This window comes from Oncorhynchus masou, chromosome 3 (assembly GCF_036934945.1).
Source record: "Oncorhynchus masou masou isolate Uvic2021 chromosome 3, UVic_Omas_1.1, whole genome shotgun sequence".
Classification (NCBI taxonomy): Eukaryota; Metazoa; Chordata; class Actinopteri; order Salmoniformes; family Salmonidae; genus Oncorhynchus; species Oncorhynchus masou.
In genome coordinates, this window is record NC_088214.1 from 23,986,211 (window position 1) to 24,014,133 (window position 27,923).

General features: G+C 41.3%; 2 protein-coding genes across 14 annotated transcripts; one reads left to right on the plus strand and one right to left on the minus strand.

Moving 5' to 3' along the window:
* Positions 1-1,151: 1,151 nt before the first annotated feature.
* On the minus strand, positions 1,152-10,383 carry LOC135513078 (proteasome subunit alpha type-7-like). 2 transcript variants are annotated; one of them, XM_064935775.1, is made up of 8 exons: positions 10,268-10,383; positions 10,008-10,049; positions 4,045-4,171; positions 3,841-3,965; positions 2,410-2,532; positions 2,030-2,149; positions 1,672-1,734; positions 1,152-1,576 (listed from the first exon to the last, which is right to left on the minus strand). In XM_064935775.1, the coding sequence occupies exons 1-8, from the start codon at positions 10,268-10,270 to the stop codon at positions 1,481-1,483; spliced, it is 699 nt and encodes a 232-aa protein (XP_064791847.1). In that variant the 5' UTR covers positions 10,271-10,383; the 3' UTR covers positions 1,152-1,480. The 2 variants fall into 2 exon arrangements, with proteins under 2 accessions (XP_064791847.1, XP_064791836.1); XM_064935764.1 differs by lacking the exon at positions 10,268-10,383 and having other exon boundaries at positions 10,008-10,192.
* A 4,204-nt stretch (positions 10,384-14,587) lies between these two features.
* Positions 14,588-27,648, plus strand: LOC135513089 (protein SSXT-like). Of its 12 annotated transcripts, XM_064935805.1 has the most exons (14): positions 14,588-14,760; positions 15,653-15,729; positions 15,880-15,964; positions 16,777-16,815; positions 17,323-17,482; positions 19,570-19,800; positions 19,965-20,126; positions 20,507-20,584; positions 22,240-22,287; positions 22,448-22,495; positions 22,771-22,893; positions 25,606-25,742; positions 26,143-26,205; positions 26,966-27,054. In XM_064935805.1, exons 1-13 carry the CDS (start codon positions 14,692-14,694, stop codon positions 26,158-26,160), a joined length of 1,275 nt encoding a protein of 424 aa, XP_064791877.1. In that variant the 5' UTR covers positions 14,588-14,691; the 3' UTR covers positions 26,161-26,205; positions 26,966-27,054. The 12 variants fall into 12 exon arrangements, with proteins under 12 accessions (XP_064791877.1, XP_064791859.1, XP_064791868.1 ...); XM_064935787.1 differs by lacking the exon at positions 26,143-26,205 and having other exon boundaries at positions 26,966-27,648; XM_064935796.1 differs by lacking the exon at positions 26,143-26,205 and having other exon boundaries at positions 16,780-16,815; positions 26,966-27,648.
* Positions 27,649-27,923: the final 275 nt, after the last annotated feature.

Genomic DNA, 27,923 nt, shown 5'->3' on the forward strand with positions numbered 1-27,923 from the left:
TTAACAAACAAGCTTCAATGCCATACAACACTCTTTCTGTGACTTCCAACTGCTCTTAAAACGCTAGTAAAACTACATTCATGCTTTTTAACCTATCGTTGCCCGCACCCGCCTGCCCGACTAGCATCACAGTTCTGACTTAGAATATGTGGACAACTACAAATACCTAGGTGTCTGACTAGACTGTAAACCATCCTTCCAGACTCATATTAAGCATCTCCAATCCAAAATTAAAACTCTGCCTAGAAAGCCAGCATCCCAGAGTCGCAGCTTCACTGTTGACGTTGAGACTGGTGTTTTGCGGGTACTATTTAATGAAGCTGGAATTTGAGGACTGGAGGCGTCTTTCTCAAACTAGACACTAATGTACTTGTCCTCTAGCTCAGTTGTGCACCGGGGCCTCCAACTCTTTCTATTCTGGTTAGAGCCTGTTTGCACTGTTCTGTGAAGGGAGTAGTCCACAGCGTTGTACGAGATCTTCAGTTTCTTGGCAATTTCTTGCATGGAATAGCCTTCATTTATCAGAACAAAAATAGACTGACGAGTTTCAGAAGAAAGTTCTTGGTTTCTGGCCATTTTGAGCCTGTAAGAGAACCCACAAATGCTGATGCTCCAGATCCTCAACTAGTCTAAAAGGCCTGTTTTATTGCTTCTATAACATAACCATTTTTAAATTATTTAATGATCAATTAGCCTTCTAAAATGATAAAACTTGGATTAGCTAACACAACGTACCATTGGAACATAGGAGTGATGGTTGCTGATAATGGGCCTCTGTACACCTATGTAGATATTCCATATAAAAATAGATGTTTTTTTTTTTATCTCCCGTTTCCAGCTACAATAGTAATTTACAATGTCTACACTGTATTTCTGATCAATGATGTTCTTTTAAAAATGGGACAATTTTTTTGTTGCTTTTCTTTCAAAAACAAGGATATTTAAGTGACCCCAAACTTGTATGTTTGTGATATATATATTAGCTGTATTTTTTTCTGTGATAAGGTGCTCGGTTTCTGCCTGCAGAAAATGATTATTTTAGCACCAGCACCTCACAAAAACAACAATGAATCTAAATAAAATAACACTGACACCATAATGCAATAGAAGTCAGAAAGCAATAGGGCATCTTGTGAATAAAAACAGAGATGGTAAATGAACATGTTGACTTTATTAAGCATTTTGATCCAATAACATTCACTTCAAAGTTCAACAACATACCTTAAGTGGGCAGAGGGGAGACCTCATTGTAGGTCTGAATCCTAACTTGAGATCCATACATTTGACTTAGATTTCCACATAAACAATGCATTGATGGCAATGTGAGATGTGACTAATTCAACCGACATCAAGTTAAGATTCTGCCCTTAGCGTGTGACATGAAAGCTGTTTTTGGGCTAGAAAACACATTTTGATGTTAGCAGACCAAATATGCTGCCTTTAAGCAAGTGCTAATGAAAGCCAGAGTTGTATTATGACTTCAAGTAGACTTCTTCTGTTTTTTCTTCTCTGCCTCATCTTCCTTCTCTTTCTCTATCTCAGTCACCAGAGTCTCAATTTCTTTGGACTCCAATAACTACATGGAGTAAAAAATAATAATACAGCAATTAGCCCATAGATGAATATATTTGCAAAGCAGTAAATACTAGGACATGAGACCAAGACCCTTACCTTCAGTGGCTGGTTTCTTCTAATTACAGCAAGTTCAATGTTCTTCCCACCAGACTGAACCACCTGGGGACATAGTTCATAGGTGTACACATAAAAATATGCATGATGGATCAGGTGCAAACCTATGCTGAATTGCAAATTGTCCCCTTTCCCCTAAATGTTCGCAATATCCAGAATTCTTGTAGGTATAAATGATATGCTAATTGAATAGCTCTATCTTGCCCTCTAATTGGCTAGGTGGCATTTTTGCCATAGTGAATAGACCAATTCAATTGCCTCAGATCAAGAAGTGCCTAAGAAGTAGGGGTTAGGGATCAGTTTGGTATTTACCACTATAAAAGAGAGCATTTGACCTCACCTCAAGCAAGGCTTTGATGGCAAGCTTTATCGACTCATTGTCAGTGGCGATGGCTTCATCTGTGTAGTTCTTCTCCAGGAACTCCCTTACCGTCTTAGCACTACGGCCAATCGCATTTGCCTGAACAAAGGCATAGGAGACAAATCCGTAGCTCAGCATTTTTAAACAAAAGTAAAACATTTTAAATACACATCAACAGGAAAATATTTTCTCCTACTCATGTGGATTTAAAAAACAGACCTGAACATTTAGGATACGAAATTATCACATTTTTGCAATGATACACTTCAGGCACACTAGTTATAGACACTATAGCTGTGAAGAAAGTTTAACATATTTGGCTGTGGAGAAAAGTAAGGAATCTTTGTGGATTGGCTGACCTTCCATGCGTGGTAAGTTCCAGAGGGGTCAGTCTGATAGAGCCTGGGGGTCCCATCACAGTCAAAACCGACGATCAAGGCAGAGATTCCAAACGGTCTGCGTCCATTGCTCTGAGTGTAGCGCTAGAGAATTAAAATATCAAAAACCGGTTATGAACACAAAACTGACCTTCAAAAGACCATTCAGTCAAGCATCATATGAACTCACTCTTAGATAGGATTGTTGCGTATTAACTCATCACCGAAAATCTAAAGTCATGTCACAATTGTTTTTATGATGTTAGTAATTGGAAAAAATATCCACAAAGGTATTTTTCACTTCCTCGCTTCACCAAATCAAAATACAAGTCCCACACAAGCTACTGTTTCCTGGCACACATACATGGCTTTCTTTGGGTTGGGGTGCTATCTTGAGAGAAAGACTTACGGAGGGCTGTGACTTCCTGTTTAAGTGAAGTCTGTCCAATTGTTGAGTGATGTCTGTGTCTCATGGATGGCAACAGTGGAGGTGTTATAATACCCATAAAACCTCGCAGTAAAAAGGGAAACGTGGAACCAATCGTTTGTCCACCATAAATGCTTCCCCAGAGATTTTTAGAAACACTTATTAAAATAAGGGCTGTGTTTCATGTAGGCTTACCCTGGCTTGAGTTTTGATAACCATGTAAATCTTGCTCAGACAAGGTGACTTAAAGATATTCAGCTCTATTTACTCTCAGATTTGAAAATGCTTTTTAGCAAAGTAGAACTCATGTAAGACTACAAATCGCTGCAAGCTCATGTACATCATCACTAGATGATACCTTTGCTAAAAAGGTTGTGTCAATTTAAAACTTGCACAAGACAGTTGACAGAATTGTCCATCTAAAGAAACGTAGCCAATTTAGATACTACATTTTTTATTTTACCTCTATTTAACTAGGAAAGTCAGTTAAGGGGCAGAACGACATATTTTTACATAGTCAGCTCAGGGATTCGAGCTTGCAACCTTTCGGTTACTGGTCCAACACTCTAACCACTAGGCTTCCTGCCTAATTGGTAATAATCCCTGGATTAACTTTTGCCTCGAGTCGGCAGTCTCATCATGGCATTTGTAGTTCTTCATGATAGCCACGTTAACGGGGGGGGGGGTAAATACAGGCGACTATATGGCTAAAATTCACTGTCGTAAATACACTTACATGGTTATCAAAATGTCTCGGCAGGATAAGCCTACATGAAACACAGCCCTAATTTAAAGTGTTCCTAAAATTCTCTATGGCGAACGTTTTATGGTGAAAAAGTGATTGGAACCATTTCCTTGTTTGACCTCTAGATGTGTGTATTATGACTCATTCTGTGGTACTCTATGCCAAGCCGTTAGGGGCTGTTTGTTCTTAGTTCGAGGAACGGAGACTACCGGTTTAAGTATGGCGATGTAGGCTATCCTACCTGTTTCAGGGTGGCGATATGTCGTGTGATGTACTCCACGGTCACTGGGTCCTCCACAGTGAGCCGGTGACTCTGGCACTCCACACGAGCTCTGTTGATCACGATGCGGGCATCTGCTGTCAGGCCTGACAGACAGCTGGTTAAATAAGACCAAAGCTTCCAGCAGATTTCAATTTCAAGCATATTAATGAAGTTTATAGGTACCTGCAAATGCCATGCAGACATGGTCGTCTAGGGTGCATATTTTGCGGACTGTTCTTTCGTCCTGCAGCTTGGCCACTGACTTCTTCTCAACGCCAAGGACAACAATGTCTTTGCCCCTGATGCCCACCTAATGTTAGAGGAATGAATGGGGAAATGAAACAGTCAGCTAGCTATTTAAACAAACAGCACATGCGCTGTGACAGTTAGCAAATCTAACTAGCTAAGTAACAGTTAACTTGCTAGCTTAGTAATCACACAAATTATGCAAGTAAAAAATATTCCAGATAACAGCATTAAATAATAGAACATAATAATTTACTAGCAACTACTAGCTAGTTAACTGAGTAAGCTAGCAATAAATTTGTGAAGTCACTAGTTACCACAGCCAGAGTCATAAACCCCACCCATTTTGACCATCTCTTCTTTAAGGGTAGGAAGCATGAGTTTTTACTCAAAGTAACAGTGTGTCAAAGACTTAGTTGTAGTCACGATCTCACTACCTATAACTACAAACAGTGGTTTTAGCGTTTTTTTACATATTTATTAACTTATTTCCAGATAACGACCCACAATGCACTATTTCTCAACATCATCTGGAGACCCGATACTAGTTCCAGCTGGCTAACGTTAGCTACTAGCCATGCTAGCATGTAATTTAATTCCAAACCAAGTGTTGGTGCTGGTGAGCTACTATGTACATCCATGAAGAAAACGAATTCCTGTGAAAAACTGCAAGGCCTGTTCTCCTGTGCATTTGGTAGTGGTAGTCAAGTGAGCGGTGGTTGTTTCCATCATTTGTAGCCAGTGCAGTAAAACCCACAGGTAAGAGATAGCGACTAATTTGGTGCCAAAAAACGAGACGCAAGCTTTGAAGTGGGCACGGTTTGTCCGGTTGAGGAGAGTGATTTGGAATAGGAAGTATTTTGAGCACCACACATCTACTGTATGCAGTGCTCATTTCACCCCGGGGGACTGATAAGCTGAGCACTCATTGGCTGGTTTTTCTTCACTCTGTGGTCCAACTCCTCCAAAACCATCTCAATTGGGTTAAGGTCAGATGATTGTGGAGGCCAGGTCATCTGATGTAGCACTACATCGCTCTCCTTAGTCAAATAGCCCTTACACATCTGGAGGTGTGTTGGATCATTGTCCTATTGAAAACCGAATGATAGTCCCACTAAGCTCAAACCAGATGGGATGGCATATCGCTGTAGAATGCTGTGGTAGCCATGCTGGTTAAGTGTGCCTTGAATTCTAAATAAAATCACCGACAGTGTCACCAGCAAAGCATCCCCACATCATCACACCACCTCCTCCATGCTTCACCGTGGGAACCACACATGCAGAGATCACCTACTATGCGTTTCACAAAGACATGGCGGTTGGAACCAAAATCAGCAAACAGGCAAAACATCAATACAGGACTATGATCGAGTTGTACTACATTGGCTGATGCCTTTAACCTCTCTGGGATATGTGGCCAAAAGCCAGGGAAAATGCAGAGCGCCAAATTCAAATAAATTACTATAAAAATCAAACTTTCATTAAATCACATGCAAGATAGCAAATTAAAGCTACACTTGTTGTGAATCCAGCCAACATGTCAGATTTCAAAAAGTATTTTTGGTGAATGCAAACAATGCTATTATCTGAGGATAGCACCCCTGAAAACAAAGAGAGAAAACATATTTCAATCCTGGAGGCGTGACAAATGCTGAAATAAAAATATAATTCATGCCTTAACTTTGATGAGCTTCTTTTGTTGGCACTCTAATATGTCCCATAAACATCACAAATGGTCCTTTTGTTCAATTAATTCCGTCGATATATATCCAAAATGTCCATTTATTTGGCGTGTTTGATCCAACTTGCGCAACGTGCCTACAAAATATCTCAAAGGTTACCTGTAAACTTTGCCAAAACATTTCAAACTACTTTTGTAATACAACTTTAGGTATTTAATGTAAATAATCAATAAAATTGAAGACAGTGTTCAATACAGGAAAAAAAAATGTAGCTAGCTTTCTGGTCACGCGGCCTCTATCTAACAGTACACTTTAAGTGACCCTCGTTCAAGATGGCTGTGCTTCATTACACAAAGGAATAACTTCAACCAATTTCTAAAGACTTGACATATAATGGAAGCAATAGGAACTGCAAGAAAGGCCCCTTAGAAATCTGGATTCCGAATGAAACCCCATTGAAAAGAGAGTGACCTAAAAAATAAAAATCTGAATGGTTTGTCCTCGGGGTTGCCCACTAAATAAGTTCTGTTACACTCAGACATGATTTTCTATCGAAATCTACTAATAATATGCATATGCCTCATCTTCTGGGGATGAGTAGCAGGCAGTTGAATTTGGGCATGCATTTCATCAGGACGTAAAAATACTGCCCCCTGTCACCAAGAAGTTAAAACATGTCAACATTCACAAGGCTGCAGGGCCAGACGGATTACCAGGACGTGTACTGTGAGCATGCGCTGACCAACTGGCAAGTGTCTTCACTGACAATTTCAGCCTCTCCCTGTCCGAGTCTAATACCAACATGTTTGAAGCAGACCACCATAGTTCCTGTGCCCAAGAAAGCGAAGGTAACCTGCCTAAATGACTACAGACCAGTAGCACTCACACCCGTAGCCATGAAGAGCTTTGAAAGGCTGGTCATGGCTTACATCAACACCATTACCCCAGAAACCAAAGAACCACTCCAATTTTCATACCGCCCTAACAGATCCACAGATGATGCTATCTCTATTGCACTCCACACTGCTCTTTCCCACCTGGATAAAAGGAACACTTATGTGAGAATGCTATTCATGAAGAGCTTTGAAAGGCTGGTGGCTTACATCAACACCATTACCCCAGAAACCAAAGAACCACTCCAATTTTCATACCGCCCTAAAGATCCACAGATGATGTCTATTGCTTTACGATAAAAGGAACACTTATGTGAGAATGCTATTCATTGACTACAGCTCAGCGGTCAACACCATAGTGCCATCAATAAGCTAAGGAACCTGGGACTAAACACCTCCCTCTGCAACTGGATCCTGGACTTCCTGGCGGGCCGCCCCCAGGTGGTTAGGGTAAGTAACAACACATCTGCAGCGCTGATCCTCAACACAGGGACCTCAGGGGTGTGTGCTCAGTCCCCGTGTACTCCCTGTTCACTCATGACTGCACGACCAGGGAAGACTCCAACACCATCATTGAGTTTGCCGATGACACAACAGTGATGGGCCTGATCACCAACAATGATGACAGTCTATAGGGAGGAGGTCAGAGACCTGGCTGTGTGGTGCCAGGACAACAACCTCTCCCTCAACATGTTCAAGACAAAGGAGATGATTGTGGACAAAAAAAAGAGAACTGAGGACACCCCCATTCTCATCGACGGGGCTGCAGTATAGCAGGTTGAGAGCTTCAAGTTCTTTGGTGTCCACATCACCAACAAACTAACATGGTCCAAGCACAACAAGACAGCCATGAAAAGGGCATGGCAAAACCTATTCCCCTTCAGGAGACTTAAAAGATTTGGCATAGGTCTGCAGAACCTCAAAGAGGTTTTACAGCTGCACCACCGAGAGCATCCTGACTGGTTGCATCACTGCCTGGTATGGCCACTGCTCGGCCTCCAACTGAAAGGCACTAGAGGGTAGTGCGTACGGCCCAGTACATCACTGGGGCCACCCTTCCTGCCCTTTATACAAGGCGGTGTCAGAGGAAGGCCCTAAAAATTGACTCCAGTCACCCTAGTCATAGACTGTTCTCTCTGCTCTCGCGCTGTGCCAAGTCTCTTCTGAACAGCTTCTACCCCCAAGCCATAAGACTCCTGAACGTCTAATCAAAATGGCTACCCTGACTATTTGCATTGCCACCCCTCCCCTCTTTTACACTGCTGCTACGCTCTTATTTATGCATACTCAGCTTAATAAACTTTACCAACATGTACAGACTACCTCAACTAATCGGTGCCCTCGCACATTGACTCTGTACCAGTACCCCACTGTATATATTCTCGCTATTGTTATTTTACTGCTGCTCTTTAAATTACTTGTTACCTTTATTTCTTATATTTTATATTTTTTAACTGCATTGTTGGTTAGGGGCTCATAAGTAAACATTTCACTGTAAGGTGTTGCATGTGGCTAACAAAATTTGATTTCATCATACATGTCAAGCAGTGATGTTTCAGCTCTGTCTGTCCGTGGCCTCTTCTTCGGTGCGGTCACTGTGTTAATTTCCATCTTGTTTAGCTGCTTATGTAACATTTCAAGTAAACCCTGTTTTTTGTCTGCATCGAAGTAGTAGTCCTTGTACATAGCATCGAGCATGGTGGCGACACAGTAAAGAGAGAATGCCACCGAATCGCTTATTCACAGCCTCTGTCTGGCAGTTTTGTTGAGCAGGCGTTTCAATGCCATGACAGAGGGTATCACATCTGCTGCCAGCGCAGTTGATGAGCTTATTTCTTGAGTCAGTTGTTTGAAATAGAGCTAGCATGTTCATGTTTCCAAGTTTCAAACATGTGCTCAAATGCCATTGAAATGGAAGCAGCGGTATGACAGCCACATTCATGAGCATGCAAGACGACTTTCCTCAGTACGAAATCCTTGACGACCAACTGTGTTGTCAGACTCAGCATGCTCATGGGGCTGATATTGCTAGTCCAAATGTCAGTCGTGAAGCTAATAGCAGTTACGCTATTAATGTGTAACTCCGGTAGGGCAACATCTGAAAAATAGTGCATACTTAGTGTGTACCGGTGCACGACCATTCGGTGAAAGCCAACATCACCCACGACAGAGAACGGTTGATTGTCAAGGGCAATGAATTCCATTATCTTGGCGTTAATGGATTTCGGCTTGGAGTTGTCTTACTGAAATGTTCTTCCTCTTTCAAATGACTGCTCGACATGTTGACTGCTCGATTCACACAGCAGACATTGTAGACTAGGAATGCTGTGTTGCAAGTCTCACGCTACATTTTACGTGGCGTCATTACATCATGTACCTACGTTATATAGGACGTCTATATATGCACGTCAGCTTTGGCATCAGTTTTGCACATCAGCATTAAACTAGACATCGGCCGATGTCGCCATTTTTAGCTAATATCGTCCGATACCGATATATCGTGCATCCCTAATTTACAAGCCCCCTTTATTTATCCTACACTGACTTGGTGTACAGGGAGAACACTAAGAACAGCCCATGTTCTGAATTCTGTTGCTGTACATTTCAAAAGTGCTAAACAAAGTTAGACTACCTCCATCCGAGCTCGCTCATTAATGTCTCAATCGAAATTACAGATTGCCTCTTATCCGCTTGTTGTCCACTTATGCCATAGTTTGTACATCTCAATTTACATTAGAAAGCACATTTGTTTAAGAAAGTCAGCCATATCAGCTATGATTTAAAGGCAGTAAATGAGGCTGAATTAACTGTTCCACTGCCAGATAAGCCTCTGCTGATAGCCAGGTGGAGTAGTGGTAAGGTGTTGGGACTGCTGTTGGGACAGCTTTATGTAGGTCTTACCAGTTTGTGGACACCGTTTGTCACCGTTAAAGTGCAATTAATGTATTGTTTAGTGTTGTGTAGTGGCTTTGCTGGCATGCATCCCCTTCCTTTTTGGGCCCCACAAAGATTTCCATGCTAAAATCACCACTGATTGTTAGATATTACTGGCCCTCCTTTGAATTTCAAAGTCCCGATGTGGCCCTCAAGCAATGTTTGTCCACCCCTGCTTAAAATCTGATTTGAAACCTAACTAATTTCACCCACACTGCTAACCTTAAATGATGGTTAAAAAGCACTTTTGTTTTTACGTTATGTAAAATAGCCAATTTTGACTTTGTGGCTGTGGTTACAAGTGGAAACCATCAATTTTCTCCTTCATCCAAGTCACTAAAAGTGATCTAGTTAGCTAAATGACATCAGCTTATCAGCTTCAGAAACTTACAGCGGTGGAGCCTTTCTTCACAGCCTCTTGCGCATATTCCACCTGAAAAAGGTGACCGTCAGGAGAAAACACAGTGATCGCCCTGTCATATCTTGCTGCCATTATGTTGTTGCTAGAAACAAATGCAGTGAAATGTGTGTAGCTACTCAGCTATTGAATGTTTCCCAGTCAGTTTTTGTGTGTACACTCACAGAGCGCATGCGCTGAAGTCTGAACTTGGACGAGTTCAATTTTGAGCATTTCCCTAAGAAAATACCCACCATTTCAAAGTTATCCAAGTGCAACTTTTTATTTCACTCTCCATAACTCGAAAATATTTCATAAGTGTGTTTCGGAACCATTGTAAGGGGTTGATACAGACGTTTCCAGCGCTGTTTGGTTCCTTTCCGGGGCATTGTATTTTCCAATCCCCTGGGGTTGAGTTTGGATTATTCCACTACTAGAAAGGGTTTGAACATATTGTTTTGTTTTTATATGTCTTAATTGCACCCCACTAAACAATGATACAATGTATTGACATGTTGGTATTATTTCTATATTTCAGTTATTACTTTAATTTATTTTTTAATATCTCACGAAGATAAATATGTTAATGACATTTTCGTTCACCCCTCTAATGGACTAGCTAATACGTTACAGAATAGCGTCCTATTCTTATTAGTTTTCTCCTAGCAGCTGGATCTTATGCTGGCAGCGTGATCGTGTAATATTATTTTTCAAAATAATATTTGCCTTGCAAAGACATACTGAACTGAGAATATCGATTTGTTTTTGCACTCTAGTGCAGTACAACTGTTTTTCGCAGCATTGCAAAGCTTAGAAAATTTGTATTGATAATTTTTTTGGTAGTATTAGTTATTTATCCTTTATTTAATTAGGCAAATCAGTTAAGAAAAAAATCTTACTTACAATGACAGCCTACCCCAGCCAAACCCTAACCCAGATAACACTGGGCCTATTGTGCACCACCCAATCACAGCTGGTTGTGTTTCAGGCTGGAATCGAACCAAGGTCTGTAGTGACACCTCTACCAATGGGATGCAGTACCTTAGACCGCTGCACCACTCGGGAGCCCTTTAAAATCACCATTTCTTTTGAAGGTTTACAAATACTGGTATGTTATAAGCTATTGTATACGCTATATACAAGCCTAACTTTTTTTTATCAAAACAACATTTATGTATTTACAAGTTACATGTAATGAATATTAACCAGGCCACAGTATAATTGCACTTTTTTTTTACAAGTTGTAGGCTGATATATACTTCTTATCTGTCAAGGTTAACAGTATACAGTAAAGGCATAGGCCTGTTAACTAGTTTCAAAAATGTATATCACAGACAAGATTATTTACAAGCTAGATTTTCATGATTATCGATCAAGGTCAGCAAAGCTACTTTTTATAGAGTTTAAAATGCATTACAAGAGGCAACAAGGCTGACAGTACAAAGTATAATGAAGCTTTCAGAACAACAATGGAGAGTTATAGGCTTTTCTATCAAGGTTAGCAGTATACTGTAAAGGCCTATTAACCAAGTTTTCAAAACCAACACCAGAGAAAAGAATGAAAGATATTCATCACGTATCTGTATTATGTATTATCTATCAAGATCAGCAAGTTTAAAATAGTTTCAAATGTATTATGTAGTCATTTTCTCTCTGATAACTCATATAAAACATACTTTCGCATTCCATTGTGACAACTTATTCTCGTTGCACTCTAATACGACTGCTTTGGAGAATAATCACACAGACATTACAACTACTACCATCTGACTGTTTTCTAAAATGGGAGCACCTATGAGAAAATTATAGTTTAGTGTCACATCCACCACCAATCCATGCATTGCCAGAAACTGTAATGCCAGGTATTTATAACCTCTTTGCTGTCACTAAACAGACTGTAATTCCTGACTCTCAAAAGACACAGGGGACATTAACACAAATTGTTCCTTTTGATGTGACTTCAAAAGATCATAGTATATGTTATTTATTCGGTCACTTGTTGTCATTGCTAAATATGTTATAATCCTCTTTAGTAAGTGGAGATGAAAGAGTTTTTGTTGTCTTTGGAATTTGAAGTTTGGACTGACAAATAAAATATCCTGCATATATAGCATACAGCTTTTTGAATTATTTAGTATTATAGCATTTTCAGATAATTATCAATTTGGAAAATTGCACACACTACATGTAAATCACTGGTATTTCGACTGCACTCAAGTATAAAAATCAAGTGTGGGCTTTACCTTAGAGAAGGTCCAATAATTCCTGAAGCAAGCTGTGTTCTATCATACAAAATGAAAGACAGTGAAAAGGTACTACATTTTCTTCAGAAAGTCAAAAGTAATCTGTGCTCAGACAAATCCACAAAGAATGACTAATCTGGGTCAAAACTTCAAATTCCAAAGACAATCAAAACTCTTCCATCTCCACTTACTAAAGAGGATTATAACATATTAAGCAATGACAACAAGTGACCGAATAATTGACATATACTATGATCTTTGACCCAGATTAGTCATTCTTTGTGGATGTGTCAGAGCAAAGATGACTTTTGTCTTTCTGAAGAAAATATAGTACCTTTTCACTGTGTTTCATTTCGTATGATAGAACACAGCACTGATATTTACAACTGATATTCAACACAACAACAGTATATTAATGTATTGTTTTGGAATTAGTATAACATGCAGGACTAAATGCATATGTCAATAACACAGTCCCCCTCCAAAACTGCTGGCTGGTGTGTTTACGGACATATTCAATCAATCCCTATCCCAGTCTGCTGTTCCCACATGCTTCAAGAGGGCCACCATTGTTCCTGTTCCCAAGAAAGCTAAGGTAACTGAGCTAAACGACTGTAGCCCCGTAGCACTCACTTCCATCATTATGAAGTACTTTGAGAGACTAGTCAAGGATCATATCACCTCCACACTACCTGATACCCTAGACCCACTCCAATTTGCTTACCACCCCAATAGGTCCACAGGCGACGCAATCGCAATCACACTGCACACTGCCCTAACCCATCTGGACAAGAGGAATACCTATGTAAGAATTCTGTTCATCGATTTAACAGCATAGTACCCTCCAAACTCATCATTAAGCTCAAGACCCTGGGTCTCAACCCCACCCTGTGCAACTGGGTCCTGGACTTTCTGACAGGACGCCCCCAGGTGGTGAGGGTAGGAAACAGCATCTCCACCCCGCTGATCCTCAACACTGGGGCCCCACAAGGGTGCATTCTCAGCCCTCTCCTGTACTCCCTGTTCACCCATGACTGCGTGGCCATGCACGCCTCCAACTCAATCATCAAGTTTGCAGACGACTCTACAGTGGTAGGCTTGATTCACAAGACACTCACAAACCTTTACAGATGCACAATCGAGAGCATCCTGTTGGGCTGTATCACCGCCTGGTACAGCAACTGCTCCGCCCACAACCGTAAGGCTCTCCAGAGGGCAGTGAGGTCTGCACAATGCATCACTGGGGGCAAACTGCCTGCCCTCCAGGACACCTACACCACCCGATGTCACAGGAAGGCCAAAAAGATCATCAAGGACAACAATCACCCGAGCCACTGCCTATTCACCCCGCTATCATTCAGAAGGTGAGGTCAGTACAGGTGCATCAAAGCTGGGACCGAGAGACTGAAAAACAGCTTCTATCTCAAGGCCATCAGACTGTTAAACAGCCATCACTAACATTGAGTGGCTGCTGCCAACATACTGACTCAAATCTCTAGCCACTTTAACAATAAAAAATTGGATGTAATAAATGTATCACTAGTCACTTTAAACAATGCCACTTTATATGTTTACATACCCTACATTACTCATCTCATATGTATATACTGGGGGTGGCAGTGTAGCCTAGTGGTTAGAGCGTTGGACTAGTAACCGAAAGGTTGCAAGTTCAAACCCCTGAGCTGACAAATTACAAATCCGTCATTCTGCCCCTGAACAGGCAGCCAACCCACTGTTCCCAGGCCGTCATTGAAAATAAGAATTTGTTCTTAACTGACTTGCCTGGTTAAATAAAGGTAAATAAATAATAAATACTGTACTCTACTGCATCTTGCCTATGCCGTTCGGCCATCACTCATCCATATATTTATATGTACATATTCTTATTAATTCCTTTACACTTGTGTGTATAAGGTAGTTGTTGTGAAATTGTTAGATTACTTGTTAGATATTACTGCACGGTCGGAACTAGAATCACAAGCATTTCGCTACACTAGCATTAACATCTGCTAACGATGCGTGTGACCAATAACATTTGATTGTATTTTATTTGAAACTAAGCATATTTGAGACCCTAATGAATATTTCCCACCCCACTTTATCTGAGACAGGTAGAAAAGTCCTCTCTACAGCCCAATATTCTTAACATACCAGGGTCAGCATTGTATTTTTGTATTATTGGTTTTAACAATTGCACAATAAAAGTGGCCATTGATAAAAATGCAATTTCATTTGAATTGGTTATTCACCTTGCAATGTTTGGAAATGCGGGATTTTATTTTGAAGGTTCCTCATTACCGTACGAAAGTGACGTCATTGTTTGTGCTGCTGGCGGAATACGAGTTCATATTCTAAACTGCCTGGTTTGAGTTCTACATATTTTTTTAGCTGTTTAGTTCTATGTTTTAGTTTATTTCGCTTAATAGCAAATCACCATGTCGGTGGCGTTTGCACCTCACAGGCAACGTGGAAAGGGTGATATAACACCCACTGGAATTCAGAAGGTAATTCATCTTTATCACGCACCACAACAGAATGGATGCGGAGAGCACCCAGCTGCTGCTAGCTAGATAGCTAACTAGCCTAGCCAGTGCCCAGGTCGAACTATAGGCAGCTAACGTTAGCTAAGTAAAGGGAAATAGATTGGTAACAATGTTGCTAGGGTAAAGCGCGGTCAATATGAACTTCGCGGGAGTGGGCAAATCTAAAAATAACGTTTTTTTTGTCGATTCGATAGACTAACATTACATTTGTTTCTGATATGAATGGAGGCCTACTAGTATTTTGTTAGCTGGATTGTTAGCTTCTTTTGTTAGCTGGCACACAGAACAGTAACGTTAGATGACAAATGCTTTGTTACTAGGTAGATAGAGAAAACGGCAAAGGCAATTTGACCAGCTAGTTAGTTACAATGTTGTCATTAACATCATACACTACTCTACTCTCAAATAAAATAATATGATTTTATGAGTAGTCTGGATTGGAACGACAGTTTGTCCTCTGGAGTTATACCGTCTATGGTTCAAAACGTTAATACAAGGAACATTGTTGCCATGTATGCATCACAATTCCCCAACCCTTTTTACATTGTATTTACTGTATTCTCAATGATGTTTAACTTTAAAATGTATGCCAAACAAAACCCAATGATTTGTTAAATTAGACAAACCATACAACTATGCACATAGACGAATTTTAACAATTACACATGACTAGTTTGCTAACAGACAGCACAAACCATTCTGTTAACACACGTTGTATCTGCACAGTTCTTCAAGTAAATGGTGTTTTGTGAAGTTCAGTGGAAATTTAAAGTGGTCCTTGTGTGCATGTTGTATGGTTTGTTTAGCATATGAACACTAAGTTTTCTTCCTGTTTTGCTCGGTCATGTTTCAGTTACTGGATGAAAACAATCAGTTGATTCAATGTATAATGGACTTCCAGAGCAAAGGAAAGACAGCAGAATGTTCACAGTAAGTTATGCTTTATGTACAACATCTCCATACCCGATGAGCTTTCAGGCTTCATACTATCATGTATTTGAGTTTTTGCAGTGTATTGATGGCTTCTCTCCCTGCCTTTTTAAATGTTAACATGGGTTTTTATCTGTTTTCTGTTAACAGGTACCAGCAGATGCTCCACAGAAATTTAGTTTACCTGGCCACAATAGCAGACTCCAATCAGAACATGCAGTCTCTGCTCCCTGCTGTGAGTATGGGTCCAGGGCGGAGAAGGGCAGTGATGTTACAAGAAGGGGACAATTCATTGGTGCTGAATTGGATTCACTCTGACACATTTCATCAAGTTGTAAAGACACTGTACAATTAGAACGATGTTGTTCTTGGCTCCCGATAGTTCAAGGATTGTGTTCAGTGATTTTAAATCTCAAACTAAGCATAGGGCTTTTTAAAATTTTATTTTACTGTTATTTTACTAGGCAAGTCAGTTAAGAACAAATGTTTATTTTCAATGACGGCCTAGGAACAGTGGGTTAACTGCCTTGTTCAGGGGCAGAACAACAGATTGTTTTACCTTGTCAGTGCAGCGATTCAATCTTGCAACCTTTGGTTACTAGTCCCAACGCTCTAACCACTAGGCTACCTGCTGCCCAAAACATGACTCTTTGATGAAGTGGTCTCACAATACTCCCTCCATAACTATCATGTATTCTGTTATCATAATAGATAGATCCTGACTTGAAATAAGGGCATAGAAATGCAACAACAGAGCTAAGTTACAATTGAAGAAGAGCCGAGCCTCTTCATATGCATTACACTGCTAGTCAGGAACTTCACCAAATTCCACCAGTACAGGAAATGAATCCAGTATAGGGGTTTCCCATCCTATTCCCAGTATATCTAACCCTGTCAAGCTCTGACGATAGATTGTGCGGTGCATGTGAGATTGAATGTAATAATATATGCCTCATATGCAACAACCAATGGAAGCTTGCCCTGTCTCCCTACTGTTGGTCAAAGGGGTGTATAATGTTCACCTAGATGCTCTGTACTTGATTTCAGAAGTGTGACTCCCCTACTCCCCCAGAGGTAAAGCTTGAAGTGAGTATGGGTGGAGAAGTGGGGGTTAATTTATGATAGGGTGTCTTGGTTCATACTGTGCATTGGAGGCTATATGATTGATATTCAAACACAGGGTCTTTTGTTGTGAAACTTCATATGTGATACCTCTGAGAGACTGCTGGTACAATAGTGCAATAGTATTGTACAGTGCCGTGTAAAGGTATACTTTGTTGATAGTTTCTGCTTTATTATATAGGCTTACTTGTTGCTGCAATCTGGTGCTGTGAAATAGATGATAGAACAACATGTCAAATCCAGAGAATATATAACATTATATCCACAGAATGGCCGGGGTCTTTCAATCCTGTACCTTCAATATAATTTGCTTTTATTTTGAACATGATCATTTCTGTTCTTACATTTAAGAACCCATGGTCTTCCGTCCATCAGTCTTCCTCCCTCTCCCACCGCTTTTTCTCTCATACATGGCTGAGATATATTTCTTAACACGGCTGGTGTTTCTCTCTCTGTGTTGTCTGTCTGCAGCCTCCTACTCAGAACATGCCCATGGGCCCTGGTGGGATGAACCAGAGCGGAGTGCCGGGCCCCCAGCCCCCCCACGGACACAACATGCCCTCTGAGGGCATGGTCAGTGGCGGACCCCCAGCCCCACACATGCAGAGCCAGATGAACGGACAGATGCCTGGTAAGTGACCTCCCGTCCTCTCTCTACCCCTGTCTCACTCACTAGGGTTGCCTAGCAACACCACAGAGCTGGAAGGGGAGGGTGCTCTGTTAAACGATGTCACCCGTCTGAGCTCTGGTTGTCTTGGACTCCACTTCACTGTGGTTGTGTTTGTATGCATGTTTGTTTGTGTGTGGGGAGAGTAGGGCTGGGCAATATGGCCAAAATATAAAATTATATTTTCAGATATTTTGATAATATATTATATTTAAGATATTTCAGATATTTTGGTGTTGTGTTTTTGAATAATTAATGTTCTAAATGTTCTTTGAGTAGTTCATGACCTTGATTGTTTTATACTGTTCAATCCAACTTTAAACAAAAAAAAATCTGCAAGGTTGCATGGTATGGGGAAAAATGTAGACGTAGTTATTTGGTGAACTGTTCAAATCATTATTGACAAGTTAGGAACCAATGTGTTGGTCCGTGTTTCCAGGGCACCCTAATAAGGTGTTACATTAGATGTTTTATTACCTGGGCTGCGGTCCAAACTTAAAAGACACCCTCGCCTTATGCCCTTGGGGAAAGCCCCGTCGCCATTTTGTAGGGCGGCCCAACTGATTAGCCAAGCAAGGGAAGTTTGCAACGTAAGCCCCTCAGCCCTTGTTTTAGTCGAGTGTACAATTATGTTCACTCCAGGGCTTGAAACTCCCCATAATTCAATTTGCGGCGATTGTACATCCACTAAGAAAAGTCAGCAAAAACTTAAAAACAACATCAATGGAGTCAACATAAAAGTGTAAGTAAAAACAAATGCAAATAAGTTAGAAATTGTGCTAGTAATGCACATGACGGCACAAACACGTCTCGTAAAAATGTTTTTGTTTGGTTGTCTTTTGGAAATTGTAGAAATAAAACATTTTCCTCCTTCAGAAGTTCCAGCTAGGCAGGCTAATATTAGTTAGCTAATTCATTTGCTAGCTATCGTACAGTTGGCGTATATTAACAATTATATATTTAATTTAAGTAGACATGCACTCATAAATGACTAGCGCATATAAAGCACCCACAAGCTACCAGTGGCTGAAAACACAATTTATTTTTTATTTATTTCACCTTTATTTAACCAGGTAGGCCAGTTGAGAATAAGTTCTCATTTACAACTTCAACCTGGCCAAGATGAAGCAAAGCAGTGCGACACAAACAACACAGAGTTACACATGGGATAAACAAACATACAGTCAATAACACAATCATCGTGGGATGTACGAGTGACGAATTTCCAGACAAGGGTGGTCCATTTAAAAAGCATTCCTTCCTACCACGGCCTGCAAGTGTATACTCGTCAGACGTCATGATACGCCATCAGAAGTGTCCACTTAATTTGAGGGCTGAGGGGATAGGGTCTTTTAAGTGTTTGAACCGCAGCCCAGATGTAGCTAGCTAGCTAACATATTCATGCTTTGCCTATTCCTCTGATATAGAATATACCATTGCACAAACAACATGCTTATCTAGGCCTACACCAGCACTGGTACCAGGCTGTATTAGCTAGCTGACTCTTAGCTTGCTAAATGTACTAACTAATGATTAGCATTTGCGGCTAATGCAAATTCTTTTAGCCCCAACTTGCTAAGAAAAGACAAACTACTAGTAGTTTGCAGATGGTAAGATACACAAACTAATAGTGTAATTATAGAACATTTGTGCAAAGCAGCATTGTTGTCACCAACATCTTGTTGTATCTATCTAACCATGCAGACTGCAGAGTGAACAGCAATAAAGTGCTTGTGACTCCACGGTTGAGAAATTGTTCTCTCATTGAGTAACATGGGGCAGGGTTTGGTGTGTGAAGCGGTATACCGCCCAGCCCCAGGGGCTAGACTGTTAACATTTAGTCTACTATGTTCTGCCGCAGGGAAGATTGACCAGTTATTACCAGTTGTCAAGGCTCTACAGCGCACATGCTTGTGAATATTAAAATTGGGAGAAAGTATTTTCTCGGGAAAGCATTAATGTTTTAATGAAATAATTAAATCTTTGATCTCTGTACTGTATTGTCTAATATCTTCAAAATGTTGAATGATCTGTCGTTCTTTTTTCCCCAGGGCCTAATCACATGCCCATGCAGGGCCCTGGGCAGGGTCCCAACCAGCCCCCCAACATGCCCGGCAGCGGCTCCATGAACATGCCCCCCAGCAGCCATGGCTCTATGGGCGGCTACAACCATGCTGTGCCCTCCTCTCAGAGCATGCCTGCCCAAGGCCAGATGAACATGACCCAAGGACCCATGGGTAACTACGGCCCCCGGCCCAACATGAACATGCAGGCTAACCAAGGTACAGGAAAGAGGAAAACAAACGTGTCCTTGATAGACCTTCTCTTTGACCCATACACATGATGATGATGACATTCATCCATGGATGCTTTATTGTTGAGTTTTTTTTTTTAAATTGGGTTCTGTAATGACATACTGTGTGTGTTTGTGTTGTTCCTGCCCCAGGCCCCATGATGCACCAGCAGCCTCCCTCCCAGCAGTACAACATACCCCCTGGAGGTGGCGGGCAGCACTACCAGGGCCAGCAGAACCCCATGGGCATGATGGGCCAGGGGAACCACGTGATGGGGCAGAGGCCCATGCCCCCTTACAGACCCCCACAGCAAGGTACGCTCTGCTCTACAGAGTGGGCACTGGGACAAGGCGCTTGGTTTGACTTGACACAGGGCTGAAACCTCTTCTCCTGTCCGTAACCCCCTTTCCACTTCGTCTTTTAAGTGGAACTATCTTTCACTTACCACTGTCGTTGCTTGTAGACACAGGTAGCCCCATTAACATAGAATGAGTACCCAGGTGTCCTGAAGGTTGTTGTCAGCCCCAGACAACTGAGCTATAGTTTGAGGACCAGAAGCTCTCTAGCGAATAAGTGGCCCAAATTCCAACCTCACTCCCCTTTCCACACCGAAATCCCCCCCTTCCCCCCTCCCCCCACTCCCGCCCCAACAACACCTTGAATCAACCTGTGTGTGTTGTGTGTGTGTATGTAGGACCCCCTCAGCAGTACCCAGGGCAGGAAGACTACTATGGGGACCAGTACAGTCACGCAGGACAGGGAGCCTCAGAAGGTAGGAGAACCAACCCTCCAACCAACCGCTCGTAGAACCAACCAAACCTCTCCGTCCGTCTAACGTTCACTTAGAAAATCTGTATTGAGTCATGTAGAAGGACAAGAGGATAGCGAGTACCAAAACAACATTGTATGACAGTGACACCATCCCTCAGCTAAAGCCAGTGAATTGCTCAGCACCACTTTACACCTGAAACGAATCATCAATGGTTTATCCTGGTTCCACCGCAGTTATCTAGAACATTTGTGGAAATAGAGAATGGAAGATGTCAGTTGGACAGTCATGGTGCTCTGTAAGCCTGGCAAGAAGGAAGCTAATGTTTGCCTGCCCACCATCCCACCGGTGATATGCGTCTTCGATAAACAAATAGCTAGTTATTCTGTTGAACCGTTTTCTTGTGGAGGTGTGGCTCCAAATGCGTACCGCGATTCAATCCAGGAAGTTGATCTTAGGTGGTGCTTTTAGCAGAAGCAGAGGTCCTACTTTAGCAGAAGCCCCACACACGAGTTGACAGATGTTGCTTTGAAGACTCCTGGTGGAAAAGGTGACTAGTTGGACTGGGATTTTTCACCAGTGATTTCCCATCCCTCCATAGTGATTTTTCATCATAGCATCCCCATCAATTATTCTTAAATTGATAACTTTCTCTTGCATGTATCAATCACTTTCTTCACCTTTCTGAGTTGTCTACATTCTACTCCCTTTCAAACTTTGACACAGTACTCTTCAGTCTCATAGCTAGGATGTACTCTAATGGAAATTACAGGATTTAAATATTGTCTTGTAAAACTGTATATTCCCAAAAGAAAGTGAAACAAATATTCCAATGTTTACTTATCACTTTTGCAAAACCTATATTTATGAACATTGATACCCACACACGCACAGAGACATTGCTTGAAGCAATATAAAATATATACTGATATTTAACAATCTGTATATTTTTAATCCCCTGACTTTCCCCCTCATTGACTTATCACCTCAAACATGGACATGAAATAACATGTCTTCCTATCTCCTTGTGAAATAATGCTTTAGGTGGTTTACTACAGCCACCGTTCCCTGATCAAGGCTTTGATCCCTCAGAACAATACTACCAAGGAGGTATCTATGTAGCTTCACAGAAATGTACTCACAGGGGAAAAGGAAGAAGCTAAGCTAAAAACACATAACTTATGGAACTTTTGTGTTGCTTTTATGGAGACATTTCTGAGACTTCTTTCCAATTGTGACAAAGGCTATTGTGTTTTATAACTGCAGTAGCCTAAATGCTAGCTTTTTACAATTAATAGCATAACTCAAGTACACTTTCTATACCGGTATTATTTCCTCTTTTAGCCTTCCCTGGCCAGCTGAAGCTTTCTGAGTTTGTTCTAGTCTCTGTTTTCTGGCTTCATGTCCCTCACCGCTATGCACGTGACTACTTTTAATCGTTGATGATTTCTCACTCACATATTTCATTTCTCATAAATGTTGTCGTTCCAGCTTTGTTTTATTAATGGCTCATAGCAGGTGTCAGGTAAGGATGCTAAAAAAGAGTCACTATAACAACCATGTTGCATATAAAAACAAACAAAAATAAACTTAATGTTTCAATGGGCATGCTCACAGTGTTGGTTCTTTTCTCCTGTGGTTCTTGTCTTGTCTGCCAGAGCGAGACCCAGCAGCCAACCAACAGTCCCCCTATGAAAAAGATAATGGTTTGTTAACTTTGTTTGTTAACAGCCTAAATCGGTGTTTTCAAAAAACGTTCTGATCAGGATTAGGGTCAATATCCTGTTCAATTCAATCAACTCAGGAAGTAAAATTAAATTCCAATCATGGTGTTGGTTCTTTTCTCCTGTGGGTTATGTCTGCCAGAGCGAGACCCAGCAGCCAACCAACAGTCCCCATATGAAAAAGATCATGGTTTGTTAACTTTGTTTAACAGCCAAAATCAGTGTTTTCAAACAAATTCTGATCAGGGTTGGGGTCAATAGCTTGTTCAATTCAGGAAGTAAACTGAAATTCTAATCATGCTGGAAAAATTTGGAATTGAATTTCAGTTTACCTTCCGACTTGAAATGGACCCCAACCCTGATTCTGGCCACTCTAAACACTGATGTCTGCTGTGTTGTCGTCAAACCTGGTTCAGGTACTGAAATATCACAGATACCGTAATGTCGCTCTGTTGCCCCCTGTAGGTAATGCCCAGTATGGCCAGCAGCAGGAGGCCTACCAGCAAGGTCCTCCCCAGCAGCAGGGCTACCCCCCACAGCAGCAGTACCCTGGACAGCAGGGCTACCCTGGACCGCAACAGGGCTACGGTGGGTGGAACCTAAGCAATATCACTGAATCTGTCTTTGCGTGTCTCGGTCTTTCTCTCTCTCTCACTCATCTTGTTCTCTTACTCTATTTATTTTCTCTCTTGTTCTTTCTCTTTATTTTTCCATAGCCTATTACTTTGTACACATTTTATTTTATTTACTGAAATGGGAAATAAAAAGATGTTGGTGTGTGCCATTACTCTGATGGCAGTCAGTCCACACTCATCCTGTAGGATTCACCGTTTACTTTCCTTTTCATTATCTTGAAACATCAGTCCTAGATTCCAAATGGCACTCACCCAGAGCCTCACATATGTTTACTGAACCACACCACTGTTTTGCTAATTGAAATGGTGTACTTTCAATGTTGCAGCGGTGCAATCAAGGCTACACATACTGGCACGTTGATCAGAAGCGGTATCTGGCAGACATTGGCGCTGTTAGGTGTCCCTCTCGTACTATGGTGGGTCACTGTACAGGCCTAGTTACTGTGTGATAGAAAGTCTCTGAAGGCGAGAGAGTAAAAGGAATAGGACACGCTTATGGTTAATAACCCTCGGCATTGTGGATGTGGGTACCACAGGCCCCCTCTTTCATTTTAAAAATCCTGTCAGCTCTCCTTTCTCTCATGTCAGTAATGAGCTGGTGGAGAGAGGCAGAGGCTATGAGTTGGGCCCCATCTGGCTCACATGCGCTCTCGCAGGCGGGCCACACAAGGTTAAGATTTGCGGTAGCTGCGTCTGCATTATGAGCACCTAATGACGTTTGACTTGGCCCAGTCAGTCAGTCATCGTATCACTGATCAGCTGTTAACCTGTCTAGCGGAAATTTCTGAAACATACAAGTAATTAGGCAGTATTTTAAAGATAAAATTCTTGTTAATCCAGCCACAGTGTCTGATTTCAAAAATGCTTTACAGCGAAAGCGCCACAAACGATTATGTTAGGTCACCACCAACTCACAGATAAACCCAGCCATTTTTCCAGCCAAAGAGAGGAGTCACAAAAAGCACAAATAGAGGTAAAATTAATCACTAACCTTTGATCTTCATCAGATGGCATTCATAGGACTTCATGTTACACAATACATTTATGTTTTGTTCGGTAAAGTTCATATTTATATCCAAAAATCTTATTTTACGTTGGCGTGTTATGTTCAGTAGTTCCAAAACATGCAGTGATATTGCAGAGCCACAAGAATTCACAGAAATACTAATTATATATGTCGATGAAAAAACAATTGTTAGACATGGAAATATAGATACACTTCTCCTTAATGCAACCGCTGTGTCAGATTTCAAAAAAACTTTACGGAAAAAGCATAATCTGAGAACGGAGCTCAGAGCCCAAATCCGCCATGTTGGGTAGTCAGCATTATCCATAAATAGCATTATAAATATTCACTTACCTTTGATGATCTTCATCAGAATGCACTCCCAGGAATCACAGTTCAACAATAAATGTTTGTTCTGTTTGATAATGTCCATCATTTATGTTCATTTATGTCCAATAATAGCTTCTTTTGTTAGGGTGTTTGGTAAACAAATCCAAATGTGAGATTTGGTCCATTCGGTCGAAACGTTCAAAAGTTATATTACAGGTTGAAGAAACTTGTCAAACTAAGTATAGAATTTTTCTTTAGGATGTTTTTATAAAAGTTCAATAATGTTCCAACCGGAGAATTACATTATCTGTAGGAAAGCAATGGAACGAGAGCTACCTCAAGTGAAAGCGCGTGACTGAGAGCGAGGCTGTAGGCAGACCACTGACTGAAAGAGCTCTCATCCGGTCCCACATCACAGTAGAAGCCTGAAACAATGTTCTAAAGATGGTTGATATCTAGTGGAAGCCTTAGGAAGTGCAACATAACCAATATCCCACTGTGTATTCGATAGGGGTGAGTTCAAAAACTACAAACCTCAGATTTCCCACTTCCTGTTTGGATTTTTTCTCAGGTTTTTGCCTGCCATATGAGTTCTGTTATACTCACAGACACCATTCAAACAGTTTTAGAAACTTTAGAGTGTTTTCTATCCAATACCAATAATAATATGCATTCATTAGCATCTGGGACTGAGTAGGAGGCAGTTCACTCTGGGCACGCTAATCATCCAAAAGTGAAAATGCTGCCCCCTATCCCAAAGAAGTTTAAGATGCCTGATTATGGCACTACGCAGCGGTAAGGTAGCTGCAGTGCAGTGGTAGTATACAGAGGCGGTCTGATGGAGTGATTTTTAATGAGGCTTCACTTATCTAATGAGGGCCCACTGAATCTCCTTGATGTCTCCTTTCATTAGAAAACTTAACACCCAGCTCCAGCAAGTCAGACTCTCTCATTACAAAGCAGAGTAGGCCAGTGTTAATGTGGAGCCAAACTTCAGCAAATGGGCCAGGGCCCAACTAATACTACTACTACCCACCAGTCTCTTTCTGCCATGCCTCTGGCTGGCTGTCTGGTTGTCACTGGATATGTCTATTGGGAGATAAAGGTTAATTGACACTCAATGGTTCAAGAACAAGACGTGGCATAATGGACATCAAACAGGACAAAGTCAGTGAATCAAGCGTGCTGTTATACTCCCAGGTTAACTGTGTGCTTTTTGTTATTGAACAGACCAGTCTTCTTAACTGCTCCTATATGGTGTGAAGAACTGTACCATGTTTCAGTTAGACATCCATAACCTTTTTCTCTGCTCTGTCCCCCCCTCCCCAGGTCCGTCCCAGGGAGCCCCAGGCCAGTACCCCCAGGGTTACCCCCAGGGTCAGGGGCAGCAGTACGGGGCCTACCGGGGCCCCCAGCCCGGCCCCCCTCAGGCCCAGCAGCAACGCCCATACCCAGGCTACGATCAGGTGAGTATGAGCCCATGAGTAGGCAGGCCTAACCTCTATCTGTATGTGACTCTTATTGTGTCCTTTTATATGTTGGCTATAGATGGATAGAAGTTAAAAATGTAACGTGAAGTTTTTCAGGGTTCAGGGAGTGTCCATAAGCAAGAGACCTGGGTGGAGTGGGTGTCTTGTGCATGCTGACATTGTATGGGGAGATTAAGACAAGTTGAATAATATTGGATAATACAGCAAGTCAGACCAGAGCAGTGCAATGCGAGGGCAATGTAGTGTCTCCTCCCTAAACGTAACTGACTTTTGAGATTGTTGAAGGGGAGGGGAGAGCTACGTGTTGCCCTGTATTTTCTGTGGTCCTTTGCGGGGGCCACAGCAACACTTTGATTCTTTATCTTTGAATATTCAGGGACACATGAGGAAATAAAGACCCAGGGATTTGAACCCCTGACTAGTTCTGTAAGAAGCAAAGGTAATGGTAAAATCTGAACGTGTGACCGTTCGCCTAGCCTTGATTTGCATTTGTCATGTTTCTCCTCCTGTCTTCTATTTAAACATCTGATTTCCACCTTTACCTCTTTTTGTAATCAGGGGTCGAATTCTATTCTTGAGGTCTTCAAACATATCAAGCATATTCTGTAAGGGAACCTAAAAAATAAAATTGATGGTTTGGAATTGACTAAATCAATCAAAAGTACAACTCCTCATGCCTTGGGTTATTATTCATCCATTTTCATGCAATATACTGCATTTAAATGTTTTTTTTATGCGTAATTTAATTATGCACTGTGTAGAATAGTAAATGATCAAAGTAAGTCAAATTTAAGCAAAATAAATCAATGTGTAACTAAACTTTTATTCCTAAAGAGCAGCCACTTTCGACCCCTGTTTAGAAATGCTCCTGCAAAATACAAAACATGTGAAATGTGCAAGTCGGAGAGAAGCATTTTGCCTACTGCTACAGTATAACTGACATGAAGTTACTTCCCTCCTGTTGACCTTTTCTGTGGCCATGCTGCCACCTGCTGGTTAAATATAGCCAATGCAGCCACACAGGAATAGTCTGTATCTGTAACAAAAGGTTCATAACTAGCTGCTACAGATGTGCTTGTTTGCATCCTGTTTAAATATGTAAATATTAGCATTTCCCTAGTAAATGCCTGTTTGTTCAGATGTTCGGATGAAAAGTAATTAAGATGTCCATTTACAGTACTCCCTTCCTCCCTCCACAGGGTCAATATGGAAATTACCAGCAATGAGAGATGGCCATGGCAGTCACTGTCAGTCACCAAGAGCCCTGCTCTGACCTCTAACCTCTGACCTCTGTACAACTGTTATCTGGACTTTTATAACGGCTGCAGCTCACAGAGACGCCCACATACACACACACACACACACTTTGCCCTCTGTCTGGGACTTATGTAATGAGATGATTGTGTTCACTTCCATTTCTCCCCTTCTAGTCTGAGTTAAGTCTCAAAGCAGCAATGCCTTAAAACCAAACAGAGCTGCCTTATCCAGAGCACTGCAGATTTCGAAAAGGGCAAAAAATTACCCGGAAAATTAATTTTGTCTAGATCAGAGGACAGAAGTGTACAGAACTGAACACTCTTGTAGGGCAATTTTTCTCCATCCAATAGCCCCCTGTTCATAAGAAGCAATAATGCCAATGAGAAGTGGAGGGGTGGGACGGGGATGGTGAGGGAGGAGATTTTACACCAGAAACAAAATTCTGTACGGCTATGTTATATGTCAAGGTCAACATATGTGATGATGTAAACATGTATTTTATGATTTTTAGATGGAGCTAATTTTGTATAAGAATTTGGAGTACTGTTGAATATAGTTTCTGTTTTCCTCCTGAACTGTTATGTCTCTTGATGTAAGTTGTGATTAACATTGTTTTCATTTGCTATTTTGTTTGTTCGTTTGTTATTTGTAACCCCTGATTTCCCTTTGCTTCTTCAATGACATTGAATATGGGCTTGGGGTGAACAAATCGGATGCTTTGGTTTTATGAATGGATTGTACATAGAAAGCCCTCAAACAAACTGAGAACACCTATCTGTATTGGAGCATCAGTGGTGAAACATTATTTCTTTGGGCAACAAAACATGACCTGTGAGTGGGGCTGCATTCTGATCTACAGTATGTGTGTAACTAGGGTTGCAAAGCTACCGGTGATTTACC